The sequence below is a fragment of the Mastigoproctus giganteus genome, chromosome 10 (assembly GCF_048544385.1).
Source record: "Mastigoproctus giganteus isolate SK-2022 chromosome 10, ASM4854438v1, whole genome shotgun sequence".
Classification (NCBI taxonomy): Eukaryota; Metazoa; Arthropoda; class Arachnida; order Uropygi; family Thelyphonidae; genus Mastigoproctus; species Mastigoproctus giganteus.
The window spans coordinates 130,536,346-130,557,579 of NC_143584.1; the positions used below are offsets into that span (position 1 = coordinate 130,536,346).

At 38.4% G+C, this 21,234-nt stretch overlaps 1 protein-coding gene across 2 annotated transcripts in view; it reads left to right on the plus strand.

Moving 5' to 3' along the window:
• The window catches only part of LOC150079286 (uncharacterized), a 122,587-nt gene that overhangs the window by 47,755 nt on the left and 53,598 nt on the right, over positions 1 to 21,234 (plus strand). For both annotated transcript variants that reach the window (XR_016547565.1, XM_090383567.1), the window contains exons 3-4: positions 1,375 to 1,499; positions 10,344 to 10,440. Coding sequence is in view for 1 of the 2 variants with exons in the window: in XM_090383567.1 (XP_090239693.1) it covers positions 1,375 to 1,499; positions 10,344 to 10,440 (222 nt within the window). In the remaining variant the exon portion in view is untranslated. The remainder of the gene's footprint in view (positions 1 to 1,374; positions 1,500 to 10,343; positions 10,441 to 21,234) is intronic.

Genomic DNA, 21,234 nt, shown 5'->3' on the forward strand with positions numbered 1-21,234 from the left:
TACTTTGTGCACTAAAAGTAATCTTGTTCATTCTGAACAAGATTTCTCGTCTTGAAGCAAGAAAAGGAAAGTGCTGTTGTTGTTGTTGTTGTTATTTGGTTTTTAGGAGCATTAGCAACTAAGGCCATATTGCTCCGGGATATGAGGTAGTCATTCCCTGACCTTTCCGCATCCTCTATATTTGGTGGTGACGGGCTCGAACCCCGGTCTAATCCAGAAGCGTGTGCCCCACACTGCTGCTCCTTCCCACCTGGCTACGGAGGCGGCGGTTAAAGGAAAGTGCAAATAAAAGCCAAACTCACAAGGGGCTTGACTATGATATCCAGTTTTTTACTTTAACCCTAACTTAGTGATGCAGGGTCAATTCAACCCCAACAATATTTATTAATAATTCAAGCTTCGTCTACTCTGTCCACACAGCTCAAACTTCTAATAGCTTTTTTTGGAAATGTTTTCTTTGAATTTTCTGCTGAAAATTCCAGAAATATGTGTTAATCATTACACAATTAGAAACAATTCATGATTAAGTTAAACTTAATCATATGCACATGTTGATTAACATATATACATTTATTGATAGCATGCTGTGTTTGCTCTCACATGTTTATTTCCAATCAGTAATGCTCTCTGGCTTTGTGATATTGATGTGTCTCTAGAATTAAACTGTTGACATGTGCACTTCATATTTCATGCAACAAGTGCTCCTGTTACTGACAGGCTAGCATATATTCAAAGCACTCATTGAAACGTGTGGTTTTTAAATTTTAATTCACTCACCAACAGGTCTAAAGCCTTTTAATTTTCAAAAATTAATTTAAAATATATGTTTTTAATGTAGAACATGGATTTTTCGTAGTTGTGTTCAGAAAATATTGAAAATATAGGTGGTATCAAAAAATTGAACAATTTTGAATTATTTTTTACTGGTTTTAAAAATTTTTGTGCATACAGAGGAATTTCATATTTTTCTGCAACTAGCGACAAATTAAAATAGCTTTGTTTAGGCATTTTCTGATATCATTTGTCAAGTCTCTTTAAATCTCAGATCTTCCCTACCATGAGATACCTTTCTCACAGCAATTTGGTAGTTCCTGCTAAATAATGTCCTATCTCATGATGTTGTCTACTTTATGCCTTCCTTATAGATATATTATCTTTTCTGTTAAAAATAATTTCAGGGGAATATTTTCCCCTGAAATTATTTTATATATTATTTTTTTTGTAATTCCACTTGTTCATGGACCACTTGAATAAAACTCACAGAATACAGGTCACTGGACCATACTTTGAGAATCTCAGCTCTGTAATGATAAAGAATATTTATAATAGTCATATATGTGTTTTTATTTATTTATTATTATTATTATTCTCTAGAGAGCATTTACAGTAGGAATTGGAGGTCCTGTTGGTTCTGGAAAAACAGCTTTAGTCTTGGGATTGTGCAAGTTACTTCGAGACAGATATAGTATGTGTGTGATTACTAATGATATATTCACCAGGTAATGCCTATTTTTTAAATTATGAATATTTAATGCTGTTTTGACCTTTTCAAAATTATGAGAAGTAGGTCTTGATCATCCTCTCTTGTGTTTTTGTGGCTGGCAAGATTTAACCTGTCTAATTTCAACTGCCTTATCACACAAATATAATTTCATCATTTTGAAGTAATGCCAGTTATTATTGAAATTGCCCAATTGTTATAGAACTTAATTTAAACTTGTGTTTCTACAGAAAGAACACTGTTTGTTGTGATTTAGAGAAATTGATTTTTCATTAGTTTGTTTATTTATAGTGTTCCTTATTGAAATTGGTTCTTCAGACTAGCAGATGAATTTTCTAAAAAGGATTTGTAGGATGTTAAATTAAAAAAAAAAAACTTGCAATTATGAACATGACATTTTATAATCATGATGCTTTTCACTAGCACAGAACAAAATTGAAGAAAATTTAACAGCTGTATAATAAAAACTCCTTGAGTTGTTTTTAGATTTTTATAAAAAAAAAATTACTACTATAGTTGTAAATTTGATACCCCATTTTTCGTAAGACATTTGTTCAGCTTTTTAAAATTTCTGCATTGTCAGTCATCTCATGTATTGTAAACATATATCATCACTGGATTGTCAGTTCATTCACTCATGGCATTTACTACTTCCCCACTGATCAGATCCAAGAAGGGTCAGAATTATGGAATGAAATACATTTTAAATAAATAGCAATGTGCTTCTCCATTGGAATAGTGCTTTTTATTTAAAGTGCTTAGTGCAGTACAAAGGCAACTTGTGGTGAAGTTCCTCCACAATATGAGATTCATGCACTTAGTGGCAAACTTACTGTGCCAAAAGTACAGACTGAGATTATGCCCTACCTGCACAGTAATGTTTTATAGCTCCCATAGCATGAGGCCTTTTTTTGTTCAATTTGTTGAGTATATAAAGCATATAGTACTACTGACCAACCAGAAAAAAATTACATGAGAAATATCTACTTCCACCCATGCTCTAGTGCAGGGGTCGGCAACCTGCGGTTCGTTAGCTACATGTGGATGAAAAGCACGGTGAGAGCAGGCAGCAATGTGAATATAGCATTAGTTTCAGCACAAGTCGCAAACACAGGGTGGTCTTACCAAGACTGGCCTCATCAGTTCTGCAAACTGCAGCATCTTCAGACTATAAACCTCGCTCAGGATCAGAGAGCTTGTTCAGACTTGGAATGTCAATTTAAATGAAATTTTCCGAGACACAACTACACTTGTTGCTCCTTGGACATATGTGTCTATCTCTCAAGATATACACTTCCCCTAGTGGGGGAAAAATATTATACCTCCCTGCAATATCAAGCAGTTACATTCAGCTCCTGCTACTATGAATAACCATGCCTGTAAAATTTATACGGATGGTTCCAAAACTGAGAGTATGCTACAACAGCCACACTACTGCTTGCTTGCAGCATCTTCACAGCTGAATTATATGTCATTAAGTTAGTGCTTAGTAAGATTATTGAGCTTTCCATCTCATCTGCCATAATTTACACAGATTCCCTTAGTGCTGTCTCTGCCATAAGGAAGAATTTATCCTCTTCTCATCCTACATTGAAACAGATTCATTCCCAACTATACGCTTGCAGTGTGTCCAATCAGTCAATCAGTTTTTGCTGGATGCTTGGCCATTCTGGCATTCTGGGAAATGAAAGTGCTGACTTTGCCGCTAAACATCCTCAACCCACTCCCTCACAACTTCCTCAAGTTCCTTACACTGACTATAAGTTTGTCATACGCAAAGCGTGCTATGATAAATGGGCACAGATCTGGAAAAGTAACACAAACAATAAACTTTACCAGATAAAAGAAGTTCCAAAGCTGTGGCTGTCTGGCTTCCTACGAAACAGACGAGAAGTGGTATTGGCAAGACTGAGAATTGGACACACTCATCTTACTCATCTCTTCCCATTATTGGGAGAAAACCAACCTCAGTGCCTATCCTGTCAGACGCAACTTATGGTCCTCATTTTCTGGTTGATTGTCCCTTACGTTCAACCATCTGGTCAAACACTTTTCATTCACTCTCCATATTGAATATATTACCTAATTTATCTAATTTCTTAGGAAATGAAGCAAATATTGAAGAATTTTTAATGTATCTAAAACATATTGGCTTGTACAGAAGCATATAATTTAATATCTCTAACGATATGCTTCTTGTGAATAAACGATGAACAGACACAATTTGGCCTTAGTAGCCCTTGACTATCTTGAAGGCGTCCAGATCGAGCAAGTGCAGGACTTTAAATACCTTGGGTCGCTGGTCCAGGAGAAGAAAGTTGCATCCACCATGGAAATCCACAGCAGAATTGGACAGGCGGCCACTGCATTTGCCTCGCTCAAATGGTGTCTGTGGAAGAGGACCAACATTTCCACAAAGACTAAAATCCGACTCTTCCGGACTTTGATCCTGCCCATTCTTCTTTACGGATCGGAAACATGGATTTGTCTCAAGTTAGATTTGAACAAACTTGAGGTATTCCAAATGCGATGCCTGCGGCAGATCTTGGGCATCTCTCTTCGCGACTGCATCACTAATGATAACATCCGCTCCCGATGCCAACAGCAACCAACCATTGCCGATCAAATCCAGAAGCGAAGGCTTAGATGGTTTGGCCACGTATGTAGAATGGGCACGAACAGAATACCATCCAGACTCCTTTGGAGACAACGACCCACCCAATGGAGCATCCAACGGACCGCGCCTAGGAAAACGTGGGCCAAGCAAGTGGAAAATGACTTGAAGAGCCGACGTCTCGATCTTAACCAGGCCAGGACTGACGCCATTGATCGTAAGGTATGGAAGAACATCACAGAGCAAGTCCGAAACCCTGCGGCACCTACAGCAGCATACTGGTTGCATGGCCAACCGCCTCCCCCAGCTGCCAGCTAAGGACCAAAGAAGAAGAAGAAGAAGCCCTTGTGTCGTTAAATCCAATACCAACAACAATCTTCAGACTAGCCACCTGTGAGGTGGTCTGATCATGGTTTTAAGGCTTTGAATGGATTGAGCAAGCTCAATATTGATGGTATTCTTCCTCTTTCTTTAACTGTATTGACATTAACATTTATATTGTTGGAATGTTTCTGCAAGTAGTTTTATATCAGAAAAAAAGACATTTTTATTCTTAGAAAGTTTTTAATAATTATGTAATTACAAATGGAACAAAACATTCACCTTTCAAATCTTTTGTTTGCAGATGACCAAGTACTGGTTGTGCAGGATGCAGAGGATGCTGACTATATGAGGGGGGGGGTATCAAAAAATTTTTACCCTGATGTAGATAAAACATTAGTAGGAAGATGCCGTTTTTAATATAAGTTGTCTATATATTTAATAACTGACATGTGAAATTTCATTCCTGTAGGTGATTGTACACCAGTGGTGGAGCCCAGAATCTGAGGAAGGATGCTATGGTTGACGAAGTGAAGTGATCAAGCAGTGATCAAGTTCCTGCATTTGCAGGGTAAGAAAGCTCAGGAAATTGACAAAGAAATGAAAGCTGTGTATGGACAGAATTGTCCATTCCTATGACACTGTTAAAAAGTAGAAATGGGAGTTCCAGTACGGTCGTACAAAGTGTCTTTGATGAGCCAAGAGAAGGAAGGCCATCAACATCCACAGACAGTTGCAAAGGTTGAGCAGCTGGTGCTGAGTGACATGTGTGACAATTCATTTCATTCCAAATGCAATGGGAATTAATTATGAGTTTGCCCACAGCATTTTACATAATCATCTGCACATGTCTGTCTCCGCACGATGGATTCCCAGATTGCTGACACCTTTTCAGAAGCAATGTTGAATGCAGTGTTCTTGCCACCTGTTGGATTTGTGTAATGCGGCTGTTGAAAACTTTTTTTGATTGGTTGGTGACAAATGCCGTATGCTGGGTGTACCAGTATGATCCGGAGACTAAAGACATGTCAAAGCAGTTGAAGCACACCTCCTCCCCACCTCCCAAAAAGGCAAAGACTACTTCATCTGCAAAGAAGGTGATGTTGTCCGTGTTTTGGGACAGAAATGGGGTTATTCCGACAGATTACCCACCTCATGGTTCTACACTTACCGGAGAATACTAAAGAAATCTTTTGAAAACGTTACACAATGCTTTGAAGGTGAAAAGGCGTGGATGGAATGTTAACCAAAGGTCTTCTGTCAGACAATACACCGGCTCACATGACTGTTTGCACCACCAACTTTATTGCTCACTGTGGCTTCGAACTACTACAGCACCCACCCTGTTCTCCTGACCTAGTACCGTCAGACTTGTTCTTCAATGGTTTCTTCATTTCAAGAAATGAAGAACAAGTCTGATGGTGTATGGATGCCACTTTGATTCGTCTCAGGAAGTCATCGATGAAGTGGAATCGTAGTTTCAGGCAAAAAGTGCAGACTTCTACGATCAAGGCATTAAACAACTGATCCATAGATGGGAGAAATGTGTTACTATACATGGAGAGTACATAGAAAAGGATTAAAGTTCCAGTGAAGTGTTTCACCTTTCTAGGGCTATTATTTCTAGGTAAGGGTACAAACTTTTTGATACCCCCCCTCGTATGTGTAGAAAGCTACTGGTACAATATAAAATATGGGGTTTGATATAAACTTCAATAAGACAGAATATATGAATTCAACAATGGACATTTTGAATATAAATGGAACACAGATAAAGAATGTGAAGCAGTTTAAATATCTAGGAGCTATTGTGCAGATGGACGGCTCATCTGAAGATGAGATTGTAAGAAGAATTAATGAGGGAAGAACTGTCTTGGGAATGTTGAACCCAGTATTCATCATCATCATCAGCCATTTTCAATCCACTGCAGGATGAAGGCCTCTCCAGCAACTTTCCAGTTCCTTCTGTTTTGAGCACTGGCCATCCATTTACTACTCAAAAACTCATGAATTTCATCTATCCATCTCCGCCTTTGTCTTCCAGGTTTTCTTCTAGCCCCTCTTGGGTACCATTCTGTTATTTTCTTAGTCCATCTGTCATCATGTCTTCGAGCTATGTGTCCTGCCCAAGACCATTTTAGTTCTTTAGTTTTGATAAGAATGTCCTTTACTTGAGTTTGCTGCCTAATCCATGTGTTTCTCTTCTTATCTAACAGTCTGATTCCCAATATAATTCGTTCCATTCTTCGCTGTGTAGTTCTTAGCTTCTCTTCCATTCTTTTGGTGAGTGCCCAAGTTTCACTTCCATAAGTCATGGTGGGGAGTATACATTGATTCATTATTTTACGTTTCAGACAAACTGGGATATTGCTCTTCAGTATGTGGCTATATTTCCTGAATGCTATCCATCCAAAATTTATTCTTCTCTTGACTTCCAGCCATTTATCATTATTACAGCTAATAACTTGTCCCAGATAAGTATATGACTCCACCTTTTCAATTACTGCTCCTTCAATCATTATTTCCCTTTCCGTGGCATACTTGTTCATCATTACTTTTGTTTTAGCCATATTCATCTTTTGTCCAAAATCCTTACTAACTGTGCATAACTGATTAAGATTTTCCTCTAATTCTTTGGGATCGTGGCTTATGACCACAATGTCATCTGCAAATCGTAAATGGTTTAGGTACTCTCCGTTCACATTGACTCCTTTCTGCGACCAGTCTAATCTTCTGAAATCTTCCTCAAGGGCAGCAGTAAACAGCTTCGGAGATATTGTGTCTCCTTGTCGAACTCCTTTCTCGATTTTAAATTTGCTACTGTCTTTGTCTAGTCTAATAAAGGATGTAGCACTCTCATATATTTTCTTCAAAATCATAATATATGGAGTATCTATGGCTTGTCTTTCCAGTGCCCGAAACGTTGCCTTATGCTGTATGGAGTCAAATGCCTTTTCATAATCCACAAATGCCAGGCATAATGGTGTTTTATATTCATTTGCTTTCTCCATTAGCTGTGATATTACGTGAAGGTGATCCATAGTTGAGAATCCTGTCCTAAAGCCAGCTTGCTCTTTCGGTTGATTCTCATCAAGTATTCTTTCTAATCTGTTAGTAATGACCCTTGTGAACAACTTGTAGATATGGGATAACAAGCTAATTGATCTATAATTTCCAATTTCTGATTTATCTCCTTTCTTATGCAGCAAAACTATGATTGCATTATTCCACTGCTTAGGCATCACACCTTTTCTAATGCACTTTGTGAAGAGCCTTGCCAGTTTTTGTGTTATGTCTCTTCCTCCCAATTTTAACAACTCTACAGTAACTTCATCTTCCCCCGGGGCTTTCCGATTCTTCATTTTCTTCAATGCATGTTCTACCTCATCAGGAAGAATATCGGGTATGTCGTATGTGTTGCTACTTTGCAATCCATCTTCCCCACTGCTGGTATCATTCCCTCGCTCCTTGTATAATTCTCTATAGTAGTCTTCTGCTATTTGAATTATGCCTTCTCTGCTGTTTATAAGTACACCATCGCTATTCTTCAGTTTCAGTATCATTGTCTTTCTGTATTACTGCTCATGGCTGCTGATTTAAATCCTTTGTTTTCCCTTAATGCTTGTTCTACTTTTCTTGTGTTAAATCTTCTTATGTCCTCTCTGAGTCTCTTTCTAATGGCTTTGCATAACTCAGTATACTCAATTTTCTCCCTGTCAGTGTTTTTCTTGCTCTTCATTTGTCGTCTTTGGTTCATCATGACAAGTGTTTCTTGACTAATTTTTTCTTCTTTGGATTTCTGTTTCCCTATAGGTTTCTTGGGCTTTATCACTTTCAGAAAGTTGTAATATTCCTCGTCGATACCTTGGTCCTGAGCAGTCTGCAGAAGCTCAAACTTGTTCTTAAGTTCCAGTACATACTGCTTTTTCTCCTCCTCTGTTATTTCAAAGACCTTTGTATTATTTACTCGAGTCAGTTTTTTCCTTTCCTTTCCTACATCTATATCAAGTGTACATCTTACCATTCTGTGATCACTTCCAACATTTACCTTATTCAGGACGGTAACATTATTCACAATATATCTTCTGTTAGTGAGGATGAAGTCGATTTCATTAGTTGTTAATCCATTTGGACTCTTCCATATCCACTTTCTGTTCACCCTTTTCTTGAAAAAAGTGCTCATTACTGACAGTCCTTGAGATTCTGCAAATTCCACAAGTCTTTCACCTCTTTTATTTCTTTCACCAATTCCAAAATTTCCTATAGTTCCTCTTTCTGCGCTGTTTTGCCTTTTTCCAACCTTAGCATTGAAGTCCCCCATAATAATAGTGTAGTGGGTTTTCTGCTCATCTAGAAGACTCTCAATTTCAGTGTACATTTCTTCGACCTCTTCATCATTATGGCTCGATGTTGGTGCATAAATCATTATAATCTTTAGCTTGTACCTCTTAGAAATCTTGAGTATTAGTCTTGACACCCTTGGTGATGTACTTTTGAATTTCAAAATGTTGTTTTTTAAATCTTGGAATTCAAAAGTACATCACCAAGGGTGTCAAGGCTAATACTCAAGATTTCTAAAAGGTACAAGCTAAAGATTATAATGATTTATGCACCAACATCATTTTAAATCTTTATGGACTAGAAACCCAACTCCACCTTCACTCCTTTCACTGTTTCCATTGGTGTACAGCAGATTTCCACTTGATAGACTTATAAGTGACTCATTTCTTCTTCTCGGTTTCAGCCAAACCGATGATATTCCAATTCACATTTTCTAATTCCTTTTCCAGCTTTAATATCCTGTCTTCACCGATGAGTGATCGTACGTTATAACAGGCCAAGTTCAATTTCCGTGCATGGCAGCCTGGTCGTACCCAGAGATTCTTAGCACCCTCTGCTTCCACTCTGATCCTCTCGCTGCCGTAAGAGGGAGAGTGAAAGCTGCTGGAGACTGAGGGCCATTTGTATTGTTGTGCTCTCATTGCTGGAGGGTTTGGTCTTTTCCTCTTCACGCTGACCAGGCTTCTTGAAGAGAACCACTCTACACGTTCGTTGCCACCTAAGTGACGTAACAGGGCTTATCATCGAGAAGGTGTGCATGAGTGGATTTTCGGGAGGCAGGCCAACCGGACTTCTCCTAAATCTTCTGTAATAGAGAGATATTGGATCCATCAGTGTTTTAGGCTGAGTGTCTGATAACACACAGGATACCTGTTCCCCTCTTCCAAAAACCAAACGATTAATATATAGCACAATTTTCCAAAGTATCCTACTATATGGATCTGAGGTTTGGACTATAAAGGAAAGACAAAAGAAGAAATTGCTAGCGGTCGAAATGGATTTTTGGAGATCAGCCTGAAGATCTAAATTGGAAAGAGTCAGGAATGAAGATATAAGAAAAGCAATGGATGTTCAAAAAAACATCATAGACAGAATAGAACAGAAAAGATTAGAATGGTATGGTAATGTTATGAGAATGGGGGAAAAGAGGCTACCTTAAAAAGCAATGGAATGGATACCCCCCCCAGAAAGAAAAAGAGAGGAAGTCCTAGAAGCACATGAATGGAGGGAATGAGTGCAGCTGTAGAAAAGAGGAAATTGAAGATTGTGTACTAGGAGGACAGGAAAGAGTGGAGGAACAAAATTAAAATATAAAAAAAAAAGAAAAAAAAATTAGGTCTAGGATAACCGTTGTTACAATGGAGAAATCCAAGATGTAATTACAAAAAAGTTATACTACGTAATTCTTCACAGTTTAATATATAATTAAAAATATATTTATATATAATTCAGAACTACTGTCTAATTATTTTTCATTGCAAATACACATTTCTTTTGATTATAAATTCAGCAAACTAATGTGTATGATATAAAAATTCAGCCAAGAACATTTTATTATATGTATAGAGAGGATTGGGAGTTCCTAGTCAGAAATGAAGCACTGCCTTTAGAACGAATGAAAGCAGTTGAAACTGGAGGTTGTCCACATGCTGCCATAAGAGAGGTATTTTTACTTTCTCATTTTATTCTCTAAAATACAGGGTGTTTCTGAATTATAATTGCTATTTATAACATAACTATTAGACATATCTCAGTTGAACAAAAAATATTAGAATTAACATGTTAAGAGAACTACATCCCAATGTTGTTCATAAAGATTTAATGTGAGGTAAGAATAACACTAATTAAACCAAGTGAATTTTTATGAAGTGAATTATATTGTGTACAAAGGGCTACAGTTTTAGCATTAGCATTAGCATTAGTAGAGGCATACGATGCAAGAAAGCAAGCTTATTCAGCATCAGCCCAAAAAAAAAAAAAAAAAACCCTCTCCCATTTCACCCCTCCGTTCGTTCGAAATACCTGTCCAGTTGAGCTTTAAATTTGTTTAGGCTATCAACTTCAACAACAAGTGATGGAAGTCGGTTCCACCAACCAACCACCCGCTGGCCAAAGGCAAATTTCCGCACATCTATCCGACATCCGTCCTTCCTCAATTTGAATTTATGCCCTCTGAGGTGATTATTCTGAGAAAGATGAAGAATCCCATTGGCATTGAGCATGCTCAAACCATTCAAGGCCTTATACACCTCTATCAGATCACCTCGCCGGTGCCTAGTCTCCAGACTCTGTAATTTGCAAAACTTAAGCCTTTCTTCGTAAGAGCAACCCTTTGTTCCATTTACTAATCTTGTTGCCCTTCTCTGTACCCGTTCCAGCAGCTCTACATCCTTCTTGAAATGAGGCCTCCAGACCTGTATACAGTACTCAAGATGTGGCCTAACCATTGCCTTATACAAGGGAATAATCACCTCCTTATCCCTGCTAGAAAAATTCCTGTATATCATTGACAAGACACCATGAGCTACTCTTGCAGCTCGTCTGCACTGCTCAGAGAACTTCATATCTCCCTGCACAATTACCCCCAGGTCCTTTTCATTCTCCACCACTGTCAGTGTGGTACCGCAGAGTTGATACGTTGCTCTGGGGTTACTGTTTCCCATATGCAGTACTTTACATTTGTCAATGTTAAACTTCATTTGCCACCTCTCAGCCCATCTGTTCAACCTTTCCAGATCCTGTTGCAGCAGCATAGCGTCAGTAGTGTCCTTGACGACCCTGCCAACCTTTGTATCATCTGCAAACTTGGACATTAAACTTGATATCCCATCATCAATATCATTCATAAACACCGAAAACAACAACGGACCCAACACTGAACCTTGAGGAACTCCACTAATAACATTAGTCCACGTTGAGCAGTGTCCATTGATTACCACTCTCTGTCTTCTGCCACTCAACCATCCCCTTATCCATAGCAGCAATTTGCCTCCAATGCCACACTGCTCCAATTTGTGCAGCAGTCTTCCATGTGCAACAGTATCAAAAGCCTTTCTAAGATCCAAATATATAATATCAAAGTTATTCCCTGCATCCAGTACTTTTGTGACTACATCATAGTATCCAATCAAATTGGTCAGGCAAGACCTGCCCTTAACAAAACCATGCTGCGTCTGAGCTATAACTGAATTCTTGTCTAGATGATCCTGCAGTGCTTCTTTAACCAGTGCCTCCATTAATTTACCTGGAACAGAAGTTAAACTAACAGGTCTATAATTACTTGTGTCAGCCTTTGATCCTCCTTTGTGAATTGGGGTTACATTTGCACATCTCCAGTCTATGGGTACCTCCCCTGAGTCCAAAGAAGCTCTCATAATTATGGCTAGGGGTTTGCATACTTCCTTTGCTGCCTCCTTTAATATAACTGGATAGATCCCATCCACCCCAGGTGCCTTTTTTATGTTTATCCTCAACAATCTCTCCTCCACTTTCCTCTCAGTTATTACAAAATCATCCAGCTCACTGCCAATGTTTACTTTACCTACATCATTCTCCTTCCTGAATAACTCCTCATGCGTGAATGTAGATGCAAAATACTCGTTTAGATTGTTAGCCACCTGAGCAGGATCCTCAACTGTTGAACCATCAATATCCAGTGGACCAATCTGATTCATCCCTTTCCTTCTCGAGTTCAAGTATGTAAAGAACTCTTTTCTGTTTTTCTTTGCATCCTTTGCCAAGGATTTTTCGTAGTCTGCCTTTGCCTGCCTAATCTCCTTTGTGACTTGGTTACAGACCAACTTATATCTATCATAGGCTTCCATGTCACCCATTAATTTGTATGTATCCCATGCATTTTTCTTCTCTGCCACATGTCTCATTAGTTCATCTGACAACCATTTAGGCCTAAACCTTGAACAATATTTCTTAGTTGGTATGTAAAGCCTGGTAGCCTCCAAGATTAGTTCCTTGAATGCTTCCCATTTTGAGTTTGCTGTTGGTAACATCATCAGTTGGTCCCACTGTATAGAATTTAAATACTGTCTCAGACCATCATAGTCGCCTTTACGAAAACAAAAACCCTTCCCTTTACCTCTGATGGTAGTTACCTCCTTGAGTAAATCCCACTTCAACACACTGTGATCACTGCCACCTAGTGGTTCATTTATCTGCAGGTTCTTAATGCATGAAGAGTCACTACTGATAATCAGATCAAGAGTATTGCTCCCTCTTGTTGCCTCACGAACATGCTGGTGTAGAAAACAATCATCCAATAAATCCACAAAAGCCTTGCTAGTGTGCGAGTGACCAACCCACAAATTCCAGTCAATATCTGGGAAATTAAAATCCCCCATTATAAGACTCTCTGATTTACTGGCCCACTCTATTTCCCTGTACAATATCTTATTATACTCATCAGAGTCATTAGGCCTATAGCACACTCCTACTCTCAATTTTGATTTCCCTATGCTTATGTCACACCAAACTGATTCGGCACTGCCCTGTCCATCGATGTCGACTGGCTTCACTTCCTTGGACTTTATGTGTTTCTTAATTAATAGCATAACCCCTCCTCCCCTCCTGTCCTGTCTATCCTTTCTATACACATTGTATTCCCCAAATTCCAGTTCCGCATTACTTATATCTGTGTGACACCACGTCTCTGATATCCCAACAATATCTGCCTTTGATGTTTTGAGCAATACCTCAAATTCATCAAATTTATTTACCAAACTCCTAGCATTGGTGTACACGCAGGTATACATGCACCTGTTTCTATTCTTAGCTACCCTAACACAACCCATGTGTTTACTTGTAACGCAATGACTACCAGCAGTCTCTGAAATATCCTGCATCTTGTTTTTCAGACTTCTGCTCATTTCAATAGAAGCAGTGCAAGAATCACTTCCACCTCTGCCAGTGGCTACTGTTAATCTATTAGTCCTTGTATCCCCCCCAACTAGCAGTTTTCCGACCCACCTAACACTGCCTCGACAGCATCAGCAAAAATTCTTGCACCCTTTCTATTTAAGTGTATCCCATCCCTGTAGAAGCAATCTCTCCTGTTAACAAGTACAGTCCAGGCTGAAAAAAATTCTACCCCTAAAAGTAGTAAAGTAGAAGAAGCACACCAAAGTGTAGTAATGTGCTCAGATTTCTATCCTGTACTGAGGATGCACCTGAGGTTTCTCCCCTGCACGGAAGATACACCATATACATACCAGAGTTTTCTTCCCTGAACATACTGTTCCAGCTTTCACCTTTTCTAAATTGGGCCTGATGACTGGATTCAACATGGAATTCACTTATTAAGTACAGTAGACTTCCAGAATAACGGCACCTTCAGGGATTCAAGGTGCCGTTATTTCAATTTTTCCATTATCTAGAAAGTTTTATTTTTAATATATTTAATGCAGAAATAATTAGGCTAAATAAGAAATAAAGAGATTAAGAATGCAATTTTATTAAATGTATATAAAAAACATAAACATGTTGATGATCCAGTGTTATGTTCTGCCGTTAATACACTCCAACTTACAGGGCACCTCCATAGCCAGGTGGGCAGGAGCAGCAGTGCGTAGCACATGCTTCTTGATTAGACCTGGGTTCGAGCCCGTGAGCCACCAAATACGGAGGATGCGGAAAGGTCACGGAATGACCACCGCATTTTCCCAGAGCAATATGGCCTTAGTTGCTAATGCTCCTAAAAACCAAATAACAACAACTCCAACTTACGCCCTGTTTTATTTTCTTTATTACATTGAGTTTAGTCTGCAGAGGTAGCACAGTGGTATCGTCACTATCCTCCCCACACCAGGTGGAAAGGGCGTAGGTTTGAATCCCATCGATGATGCGAGGAACTTTTTTTGAGCTTTTTTTCCTCCATGGCTGAGTTGGTCTCGGACATAAATAGTAAGGTTTTTTCCTCCCAGAAACTGGGGTTTTTTTCAGCAAAACAGGCAAATCGACCCGAGAACACGCAATTTAAAGACATAATACACATGGGTATATGAATTAACTTTCCAAGTAACTAATGTAATAGTTTGGATTATATATGTTTGTCAGCTTTAGTGTTGTTCTTCTTTTCTTCTCTATATGAGGTTTATTAACTTCAGGAGCCATAATGAGGGGTTTTTAATTTAAAATAAATGTAAAACAGCGGTATAATCTGTGAATCAGTAAAGAATTCACTTTCAAAATGGCGAACATAAAACAAATACAGTAATCACATGACTTGCCGTTATCTTTTTTCAGACTACAAGACATCTGTGCTGTATGTAAACATCCGATCTCAATGTGCCATTAGGTCGAATGTTCCGTTATTTGGGGTGCCATTATTTCAACAGTCTACTGTAGTTTACTAATAGTAAACTGACCCCTTTGTACACAATAAAATTCGTTTTATAACAGTTCATGACTTAATTGCTGTTTTTATTAATTCACATTAAAAACTGTTAGACTCAGATTTCTAGACAGAATCACATATCTCTATAAGGGATTACCCTGACTTCTAATCTCTCTTTGGCATAAGCACATCACAAAGATTGCTTCCTCTGCATCTACAAAACTGGGTTCTCTTTTGCTTGCAGTATTACTTTTCTTCTAAACAGCTACTCACTATGCACAAAACTCAATTGGAATATTGTTCCTACATGCAGGTTGGAATCCCCATAGACACTCTTAGGCTTCTAGACTCCATTCAAAATAAGGCAGTTAATGAACCATCTCTTACAAAGTCTCTCCACTCTCTGTCTCATAAATGTTCCATTTCTTCTGCATCCCTTTTCTATAGATACTTCCATGGGTACTGTTCTTCTGAATTGGCTTCTTACCATTTCGCCCCCCCCACCATCTTCCAAAACAGTCCGAACACGTGCCGCAACTAGTTAGCATCCTTTTACTGTCCAACTCGAAACTCACAGAATGAACTTTTCTTCCTCATTTATTCCTTCAAATTCAGTTTTATGGAACAAGTTCCCTTATCACATATTTCCTGAAAGTTACAATTCACAGAAATTTAAGTCTAATGTCAGCAAGTATCTTCTTTCATCTTTTCAACCTTCAACCCATGCATGATATTAAGTACTAAAGTTCTAATACTTTTTGTGTTTGGGGTTGGCATAAAAACAAAAATGTAAAAAAACTTGTTTGTTTTACTTTAACCAGATCTAGATTTATGTCACCATCCATAGAAATACTTCCCTAATATAAATCAGAGACTACCTGTATGTCCTTCCTAAAATGAGTTTTTCAAACTTAGCATTAGTAGAGGCATATAATGCAAGAAAGCGAGCTTATATAGCATCATCCAAAAAAATAAAAAATAAATAAAAAAATACCCTTCCCATTTAACCCATCTATCTATTCACTCCATATATTTGTGTAATTCTGCCTTGAATTTATTTTTAAGTTATCAGCTTCTACAATGACAGATAGAAGATTGTTCCAGCAATCAACCATCCTTGGGTTAAAGGCAAATTTCCACACATCTATTCTACAACTGTCTTTCCTCAGTTTGAATTTATGTCCCCTCAGGTGAATAATCAAGGCAAGAGGAAGAATTCCATCAGCATTGAGCTTGCTTAAACCATTCAAGATCTTAATTGAAGCCATTCAAACCATTCACAGCTGTAAACACCTCAATCAGATACCTAGTCTCCAGACACTGAAATTTGTAGAACTTAAGCCTTTCTTCATAGGTGCAACCCTTTGTTCCATTAAACCTGTCTCATTGCCCTTCTCTGTACTCATTCCAGCAGCTCTACATCCTTCTTAAAATGAAGCATACAGACCTGTATACAGCACTCTAGGTGTGGCCTCACTATTGCCTTATACAAGGAGATAATCACTTCCTTATCCCTGCTATAAAAATTCCCGTATATCATTGACAAGACACCATGAGCTACTCTTGCAGAGTGTCTGCACTGCTCAGAAAACTTCATATCTAACTGCACAATTACTCCAGGTCTTTTTCATTCTCTACCACCCTGAGTGTAGTACCACATGGTTGATATATTACTCTGGGGTTACTGCTACCCATATACGGCACCTCCGTAGCCAGGTGGGCAGGAGCAGCAGTGCATAGCACACGCTTCTTGATTAGACCGGGGTTTGAGCCCGTGATCCACCAAATATGGAGGATGCGGAAAGGTCAGTGAAAGACCACTACATATCCCCGGAGCAATATGGCCTTAGTTGCTAATGCTCCTAAAACACAAAATAACAACAATAACAGCTACCCATATACAGTATTTTACATATGTCAATGTTAAACTTCAGTTGCCACCTCTAAGCCCATCTGCTCAACTTTTCTAGATCCTGTTGCAGTAGTAGCATACTGTCATTAACAAACCTGCTAACCTTCATATTGTCTGCAAACTTGGACATTAACCCTGATATACCTTCATTGATAAATACACAAAACAGCAATGGACCCAATGCCGAACCCTGGGGGATTCCACTAATAACATTAATCCATGAAGAGCAGTGTTCATTGATTACCACTCTCTGTCTTCTCCCACTTAACCATCCCTTTATCCATAGTAGCAATTTATCCTTAATGCCATACTGCTCCAATTTGTACAGTAGTCCTCCATTTGCAACAGTATCAAAAACTTTTCTAAAATACAAGTATATATCAAAATTATTTTTTACATTCAGTTCCTTTGTGACCACATCATAGTATCCAATCATATTGGTCAGACAAGACTTCCACTTAACAAATCCATGCTATGTCTGAACTATAATTGCAATCTTGTCTAGATGATCCTCCATGCTTCTTTAACCAGTGTCTCCATTATTTTTCCTGGAACAGGAGTTAAACTAATAGGTCTGTAATTACTTGTCACCCTTTGATCCTCCTTTGTGAATTGAGGTCACATTTGCACATCTCCAGTCCATGGGAACCTACCCTGAGTACAAGGAATCTCTCATAATTAATGCGAAGGGTTTGCTTGCTTCCTTTGCTGCCTCTGTTAATATAACTGGATAGATCCTCCCCCAGGTGCCTTTCTTATGTTTAACTTCAACAATTTCTCCTCCACTTTGGTCTCAGTTACTACAAAATCATTTAGCTACCTTCCAGAGTTTGATAAACTTCTGGCATTCCCTTACCTGAATAACTCCTCCTGTGAATGTAGATGCAAAATACTCATTCAGTTTGTCAGCTACATATGCAGGATCATCAACAGTCGAACCATCGATATCAAGGGACCAATCCGATTCGTCCCCTTCCTTCTAGATTTTCCATAAGTAAAGAAGTCTTTGCTGTTTTTCTGTTAATCCAACTGGATAGATCCCCCCCCCCAGGTGCCTTTCTTATGTTTAACTTCAACAATTTCTCCTCCACTTTGCTCTTAGTTACTACAAAATCATTTAGCTCCCCTCCAGAGTTTGATAAACTTCTGGCATTCCCCTACCTGAATAACTTCTCATGTGTGAATATAGATGCAAAATACTCATTTAGTTCGGCAGCTATCTGAAAATGATCATCTACAGTCAAACCATTGATATCAAGTGGACCAATCTGATTCCTCCCTTTCCTTTTAGAGTTTACATAAGTAAAGAAGTCTTTGCTGTTTTTCTTTGCATCCTCAGCCAAAGATTGCTCATAATCTGCCTTAACCCACCTAACCTCCTTTGTGACTTGATTACAGACCAGCTTATATCTACCATAGGCTTCTGTGTCATCTGATAGTTTATATGTATTCCAGGAATTTTTCTTTTCTGCCATAAGTCTCATTACTTCATCTGACATCCATTTAGGATAAGCCTTGAACAGTATTTCTTCTTTGATATTTCTTAGTTGATATGAAAAGCCTAGTACCCTCCAAGATTAATTCTGTGAATGCTTCCCATTTAGGATTTGCTGTTGGTAACATCATCAGTTGGTCCCACTGTATAGAATTTAAAAACTGTCTCAGACCATTGTAGTCACCTTTACAAAAACAAAAACCGTTCCCTTTAACCCTGATGGTAGTTACATCTTTGAGTAAATCCCACATCAGCACACTGTGATCACTGCCACTTAGTGGTTCCTTTATCTAAAGATTCTTAATGCATGAAGAAACACTACTGATAAATCAAATGAAGAGTATTACTCCATCTGGTTGCCTCTCAAACATGCTGCTGTAGAAAACAATCATCCAATAAATCCACAAAAGCCTTGCTAGTGTGCAAGTGACCAACCCACAAGTTCCAGTTGATATCTGGGAAGTTAAAATCCCCCATTATAAGACAATCTGATTTACTGCTTGGTTTGGTTTTATTGGCGCATTAGCTACTAAGGCTATAATGCCTGATTTACTGCCCCACTCTATTTGTGTGTACAGTTGTTCATTATACTCACGAGAGTCATTAGTCCTATAACACACTCCTACTCAGTTTTGCTTTCCCAGTGCTTAAGTCACACCAAACTGACTCAATGTTGCACTGGCCATCTATGTCAACTGGATGCACTTAGGTTTTGTGTTTCTTAACTAACCCCTCCTCCCTTCCTATCCTGTCTATCCTTTCTGTACATATTGTACTTCCCAAATTCCAATTCTGCATTCCTTATATCTGTGGGACACCATGTCTCTGATATCCCAATAATATCTGCCTTTGTTGTTTTTACCAGCACCTCAAATTCATCAAATTTATTTACTAAAATTGTAGCATTGGTGTACACTCAAATATACATGCATCTGTTCTTATTCTTTGCCATCCTAACACAGGCCATGTATTTACTTGTTCCACGATGACTCCCAGCTGTCCCTGAAATCCCCAACACCTTGTTTTTCAGCATGCAATATTCCGGATGCAGCCTTGTCACAGTTTCATACAGTGGGATGATGATCTTTTTGTCCCTGCCATCAAAGTTCTTGTATATCTTTGATTGACTGAATTCCATGAGCTGTTCTAGTTGCTTGTCTTCACTGCCTCAAGAATTTCACAGCTGACTTTACAGTTATCCTTAGGTCTTTTTCATTATATACTCTGAGTTTGGTACTACCCAAGTGGTATACTATTCTGGGATTATGGGCTACCCAAATTCAGTGCCTTGAATTTATCATTGTTAAACCCCATTTACCATTCTTAGTCTATCTGCCTAGTTTGTCTAAATCTGTTTGAAGTATCATGCTTTGATTAATGTTATTAATATAATATCCCACTCATAACATTAATCCATGTGGCCATTTATAACTATTCTCTGTCTCCTACCACTTAATGCCTTTATCTGTAGTACTAACTTGCTCATAATGCCACAATGCTTGAATTTATATAACAATCATTTATGTGGAACAGTATCAAAAGTCTTACTGAAATTTAAGTATATAATGTCAAAATGATTCTTTGCATCCAGCTCACTCTTTGATGACACCTGCATAGTAGTTAATCAGATTGGTCAGGCATAATAATCCTCTTTTACAAACCAATGCTGCAATTGTCTTATAGCTCCATTTCTATCGAGATGATTTTGACCACAGTTCCATTATTTTCCCTGGCATAGAAGTCAAACTTGCAGGTTTGTAATTACTCACTTTGCCCTTTGTGAATAGGAAAGATATTTGCACATCTCCAGTCTGTAGCTACATCTGCTAAATCCAAGGTTGTTCTCATTATTATAACTATTATAGCTTTTGCTGCCTCAGTTTATATAATTGGATAGATTCCATCAGTTCCAAGTGCAGTTTTTCTTTCTGCTTCTTTTCAGTTATCATAAAATTATTTAACTTGCACTCAGTTAAAATGAGTGCAAGTTAATTATTTAGCTTCAATAAAAAATGAATAGCAAATGCTTAGAAAACAGTTGTATAAATCTGCAATAAATTTTTTGGTAGATGGTGGCTAAATTTAGGTTGGAAGAAGCATTAAAAAAAACTAAGGCAGGGAATGGGGCGAAAATATTTTAAACAGATTTTAAAATGAAATGCAGATCTCCAATCCTTGGTTGTCATAAAGAGGTTAAAAGACGCAAATGAAAAAATGAAAAAAAGAGAGAAGACCGGCGGTGCCAATAGTCATTACGAGCGACTTTCTTTGAATAAACCGTCATCAGTTGGCAAATGGGAGAGAAGTGAGCGCGTGTTGTATTTAAAGATTATCTATACTCTCATGATGCTCTTTTTGACACGTGGGAACTTTAGCTGTGAGAGGTTCCAAGCCGGTGAAAGGTTGAAGGGAAGTTTAGCGTTAATAATGTTGAGATCGGAATGGTGTCGGTACCATTCGATGGTGAGAGCTTCATATTGAAGAATTCTGTAGCTCGATCTAAGTTTAATAATAATGATGGCAGAGTCAACAAGGGGGTGTGGTTGTGGGTTTGAGCATGGGTTGTTAACTCAGTGCAGGATTGACTTGTCCTGAAACTGTTGAAGTGGTAGTATGCATGGGTATTGGAAGTTGTGGAGGAACCGAATTTGGTGGTAGTGCTGCCGATGTAACAGGTGTTGCAGTTTGGTTGGCATTTTTTGAG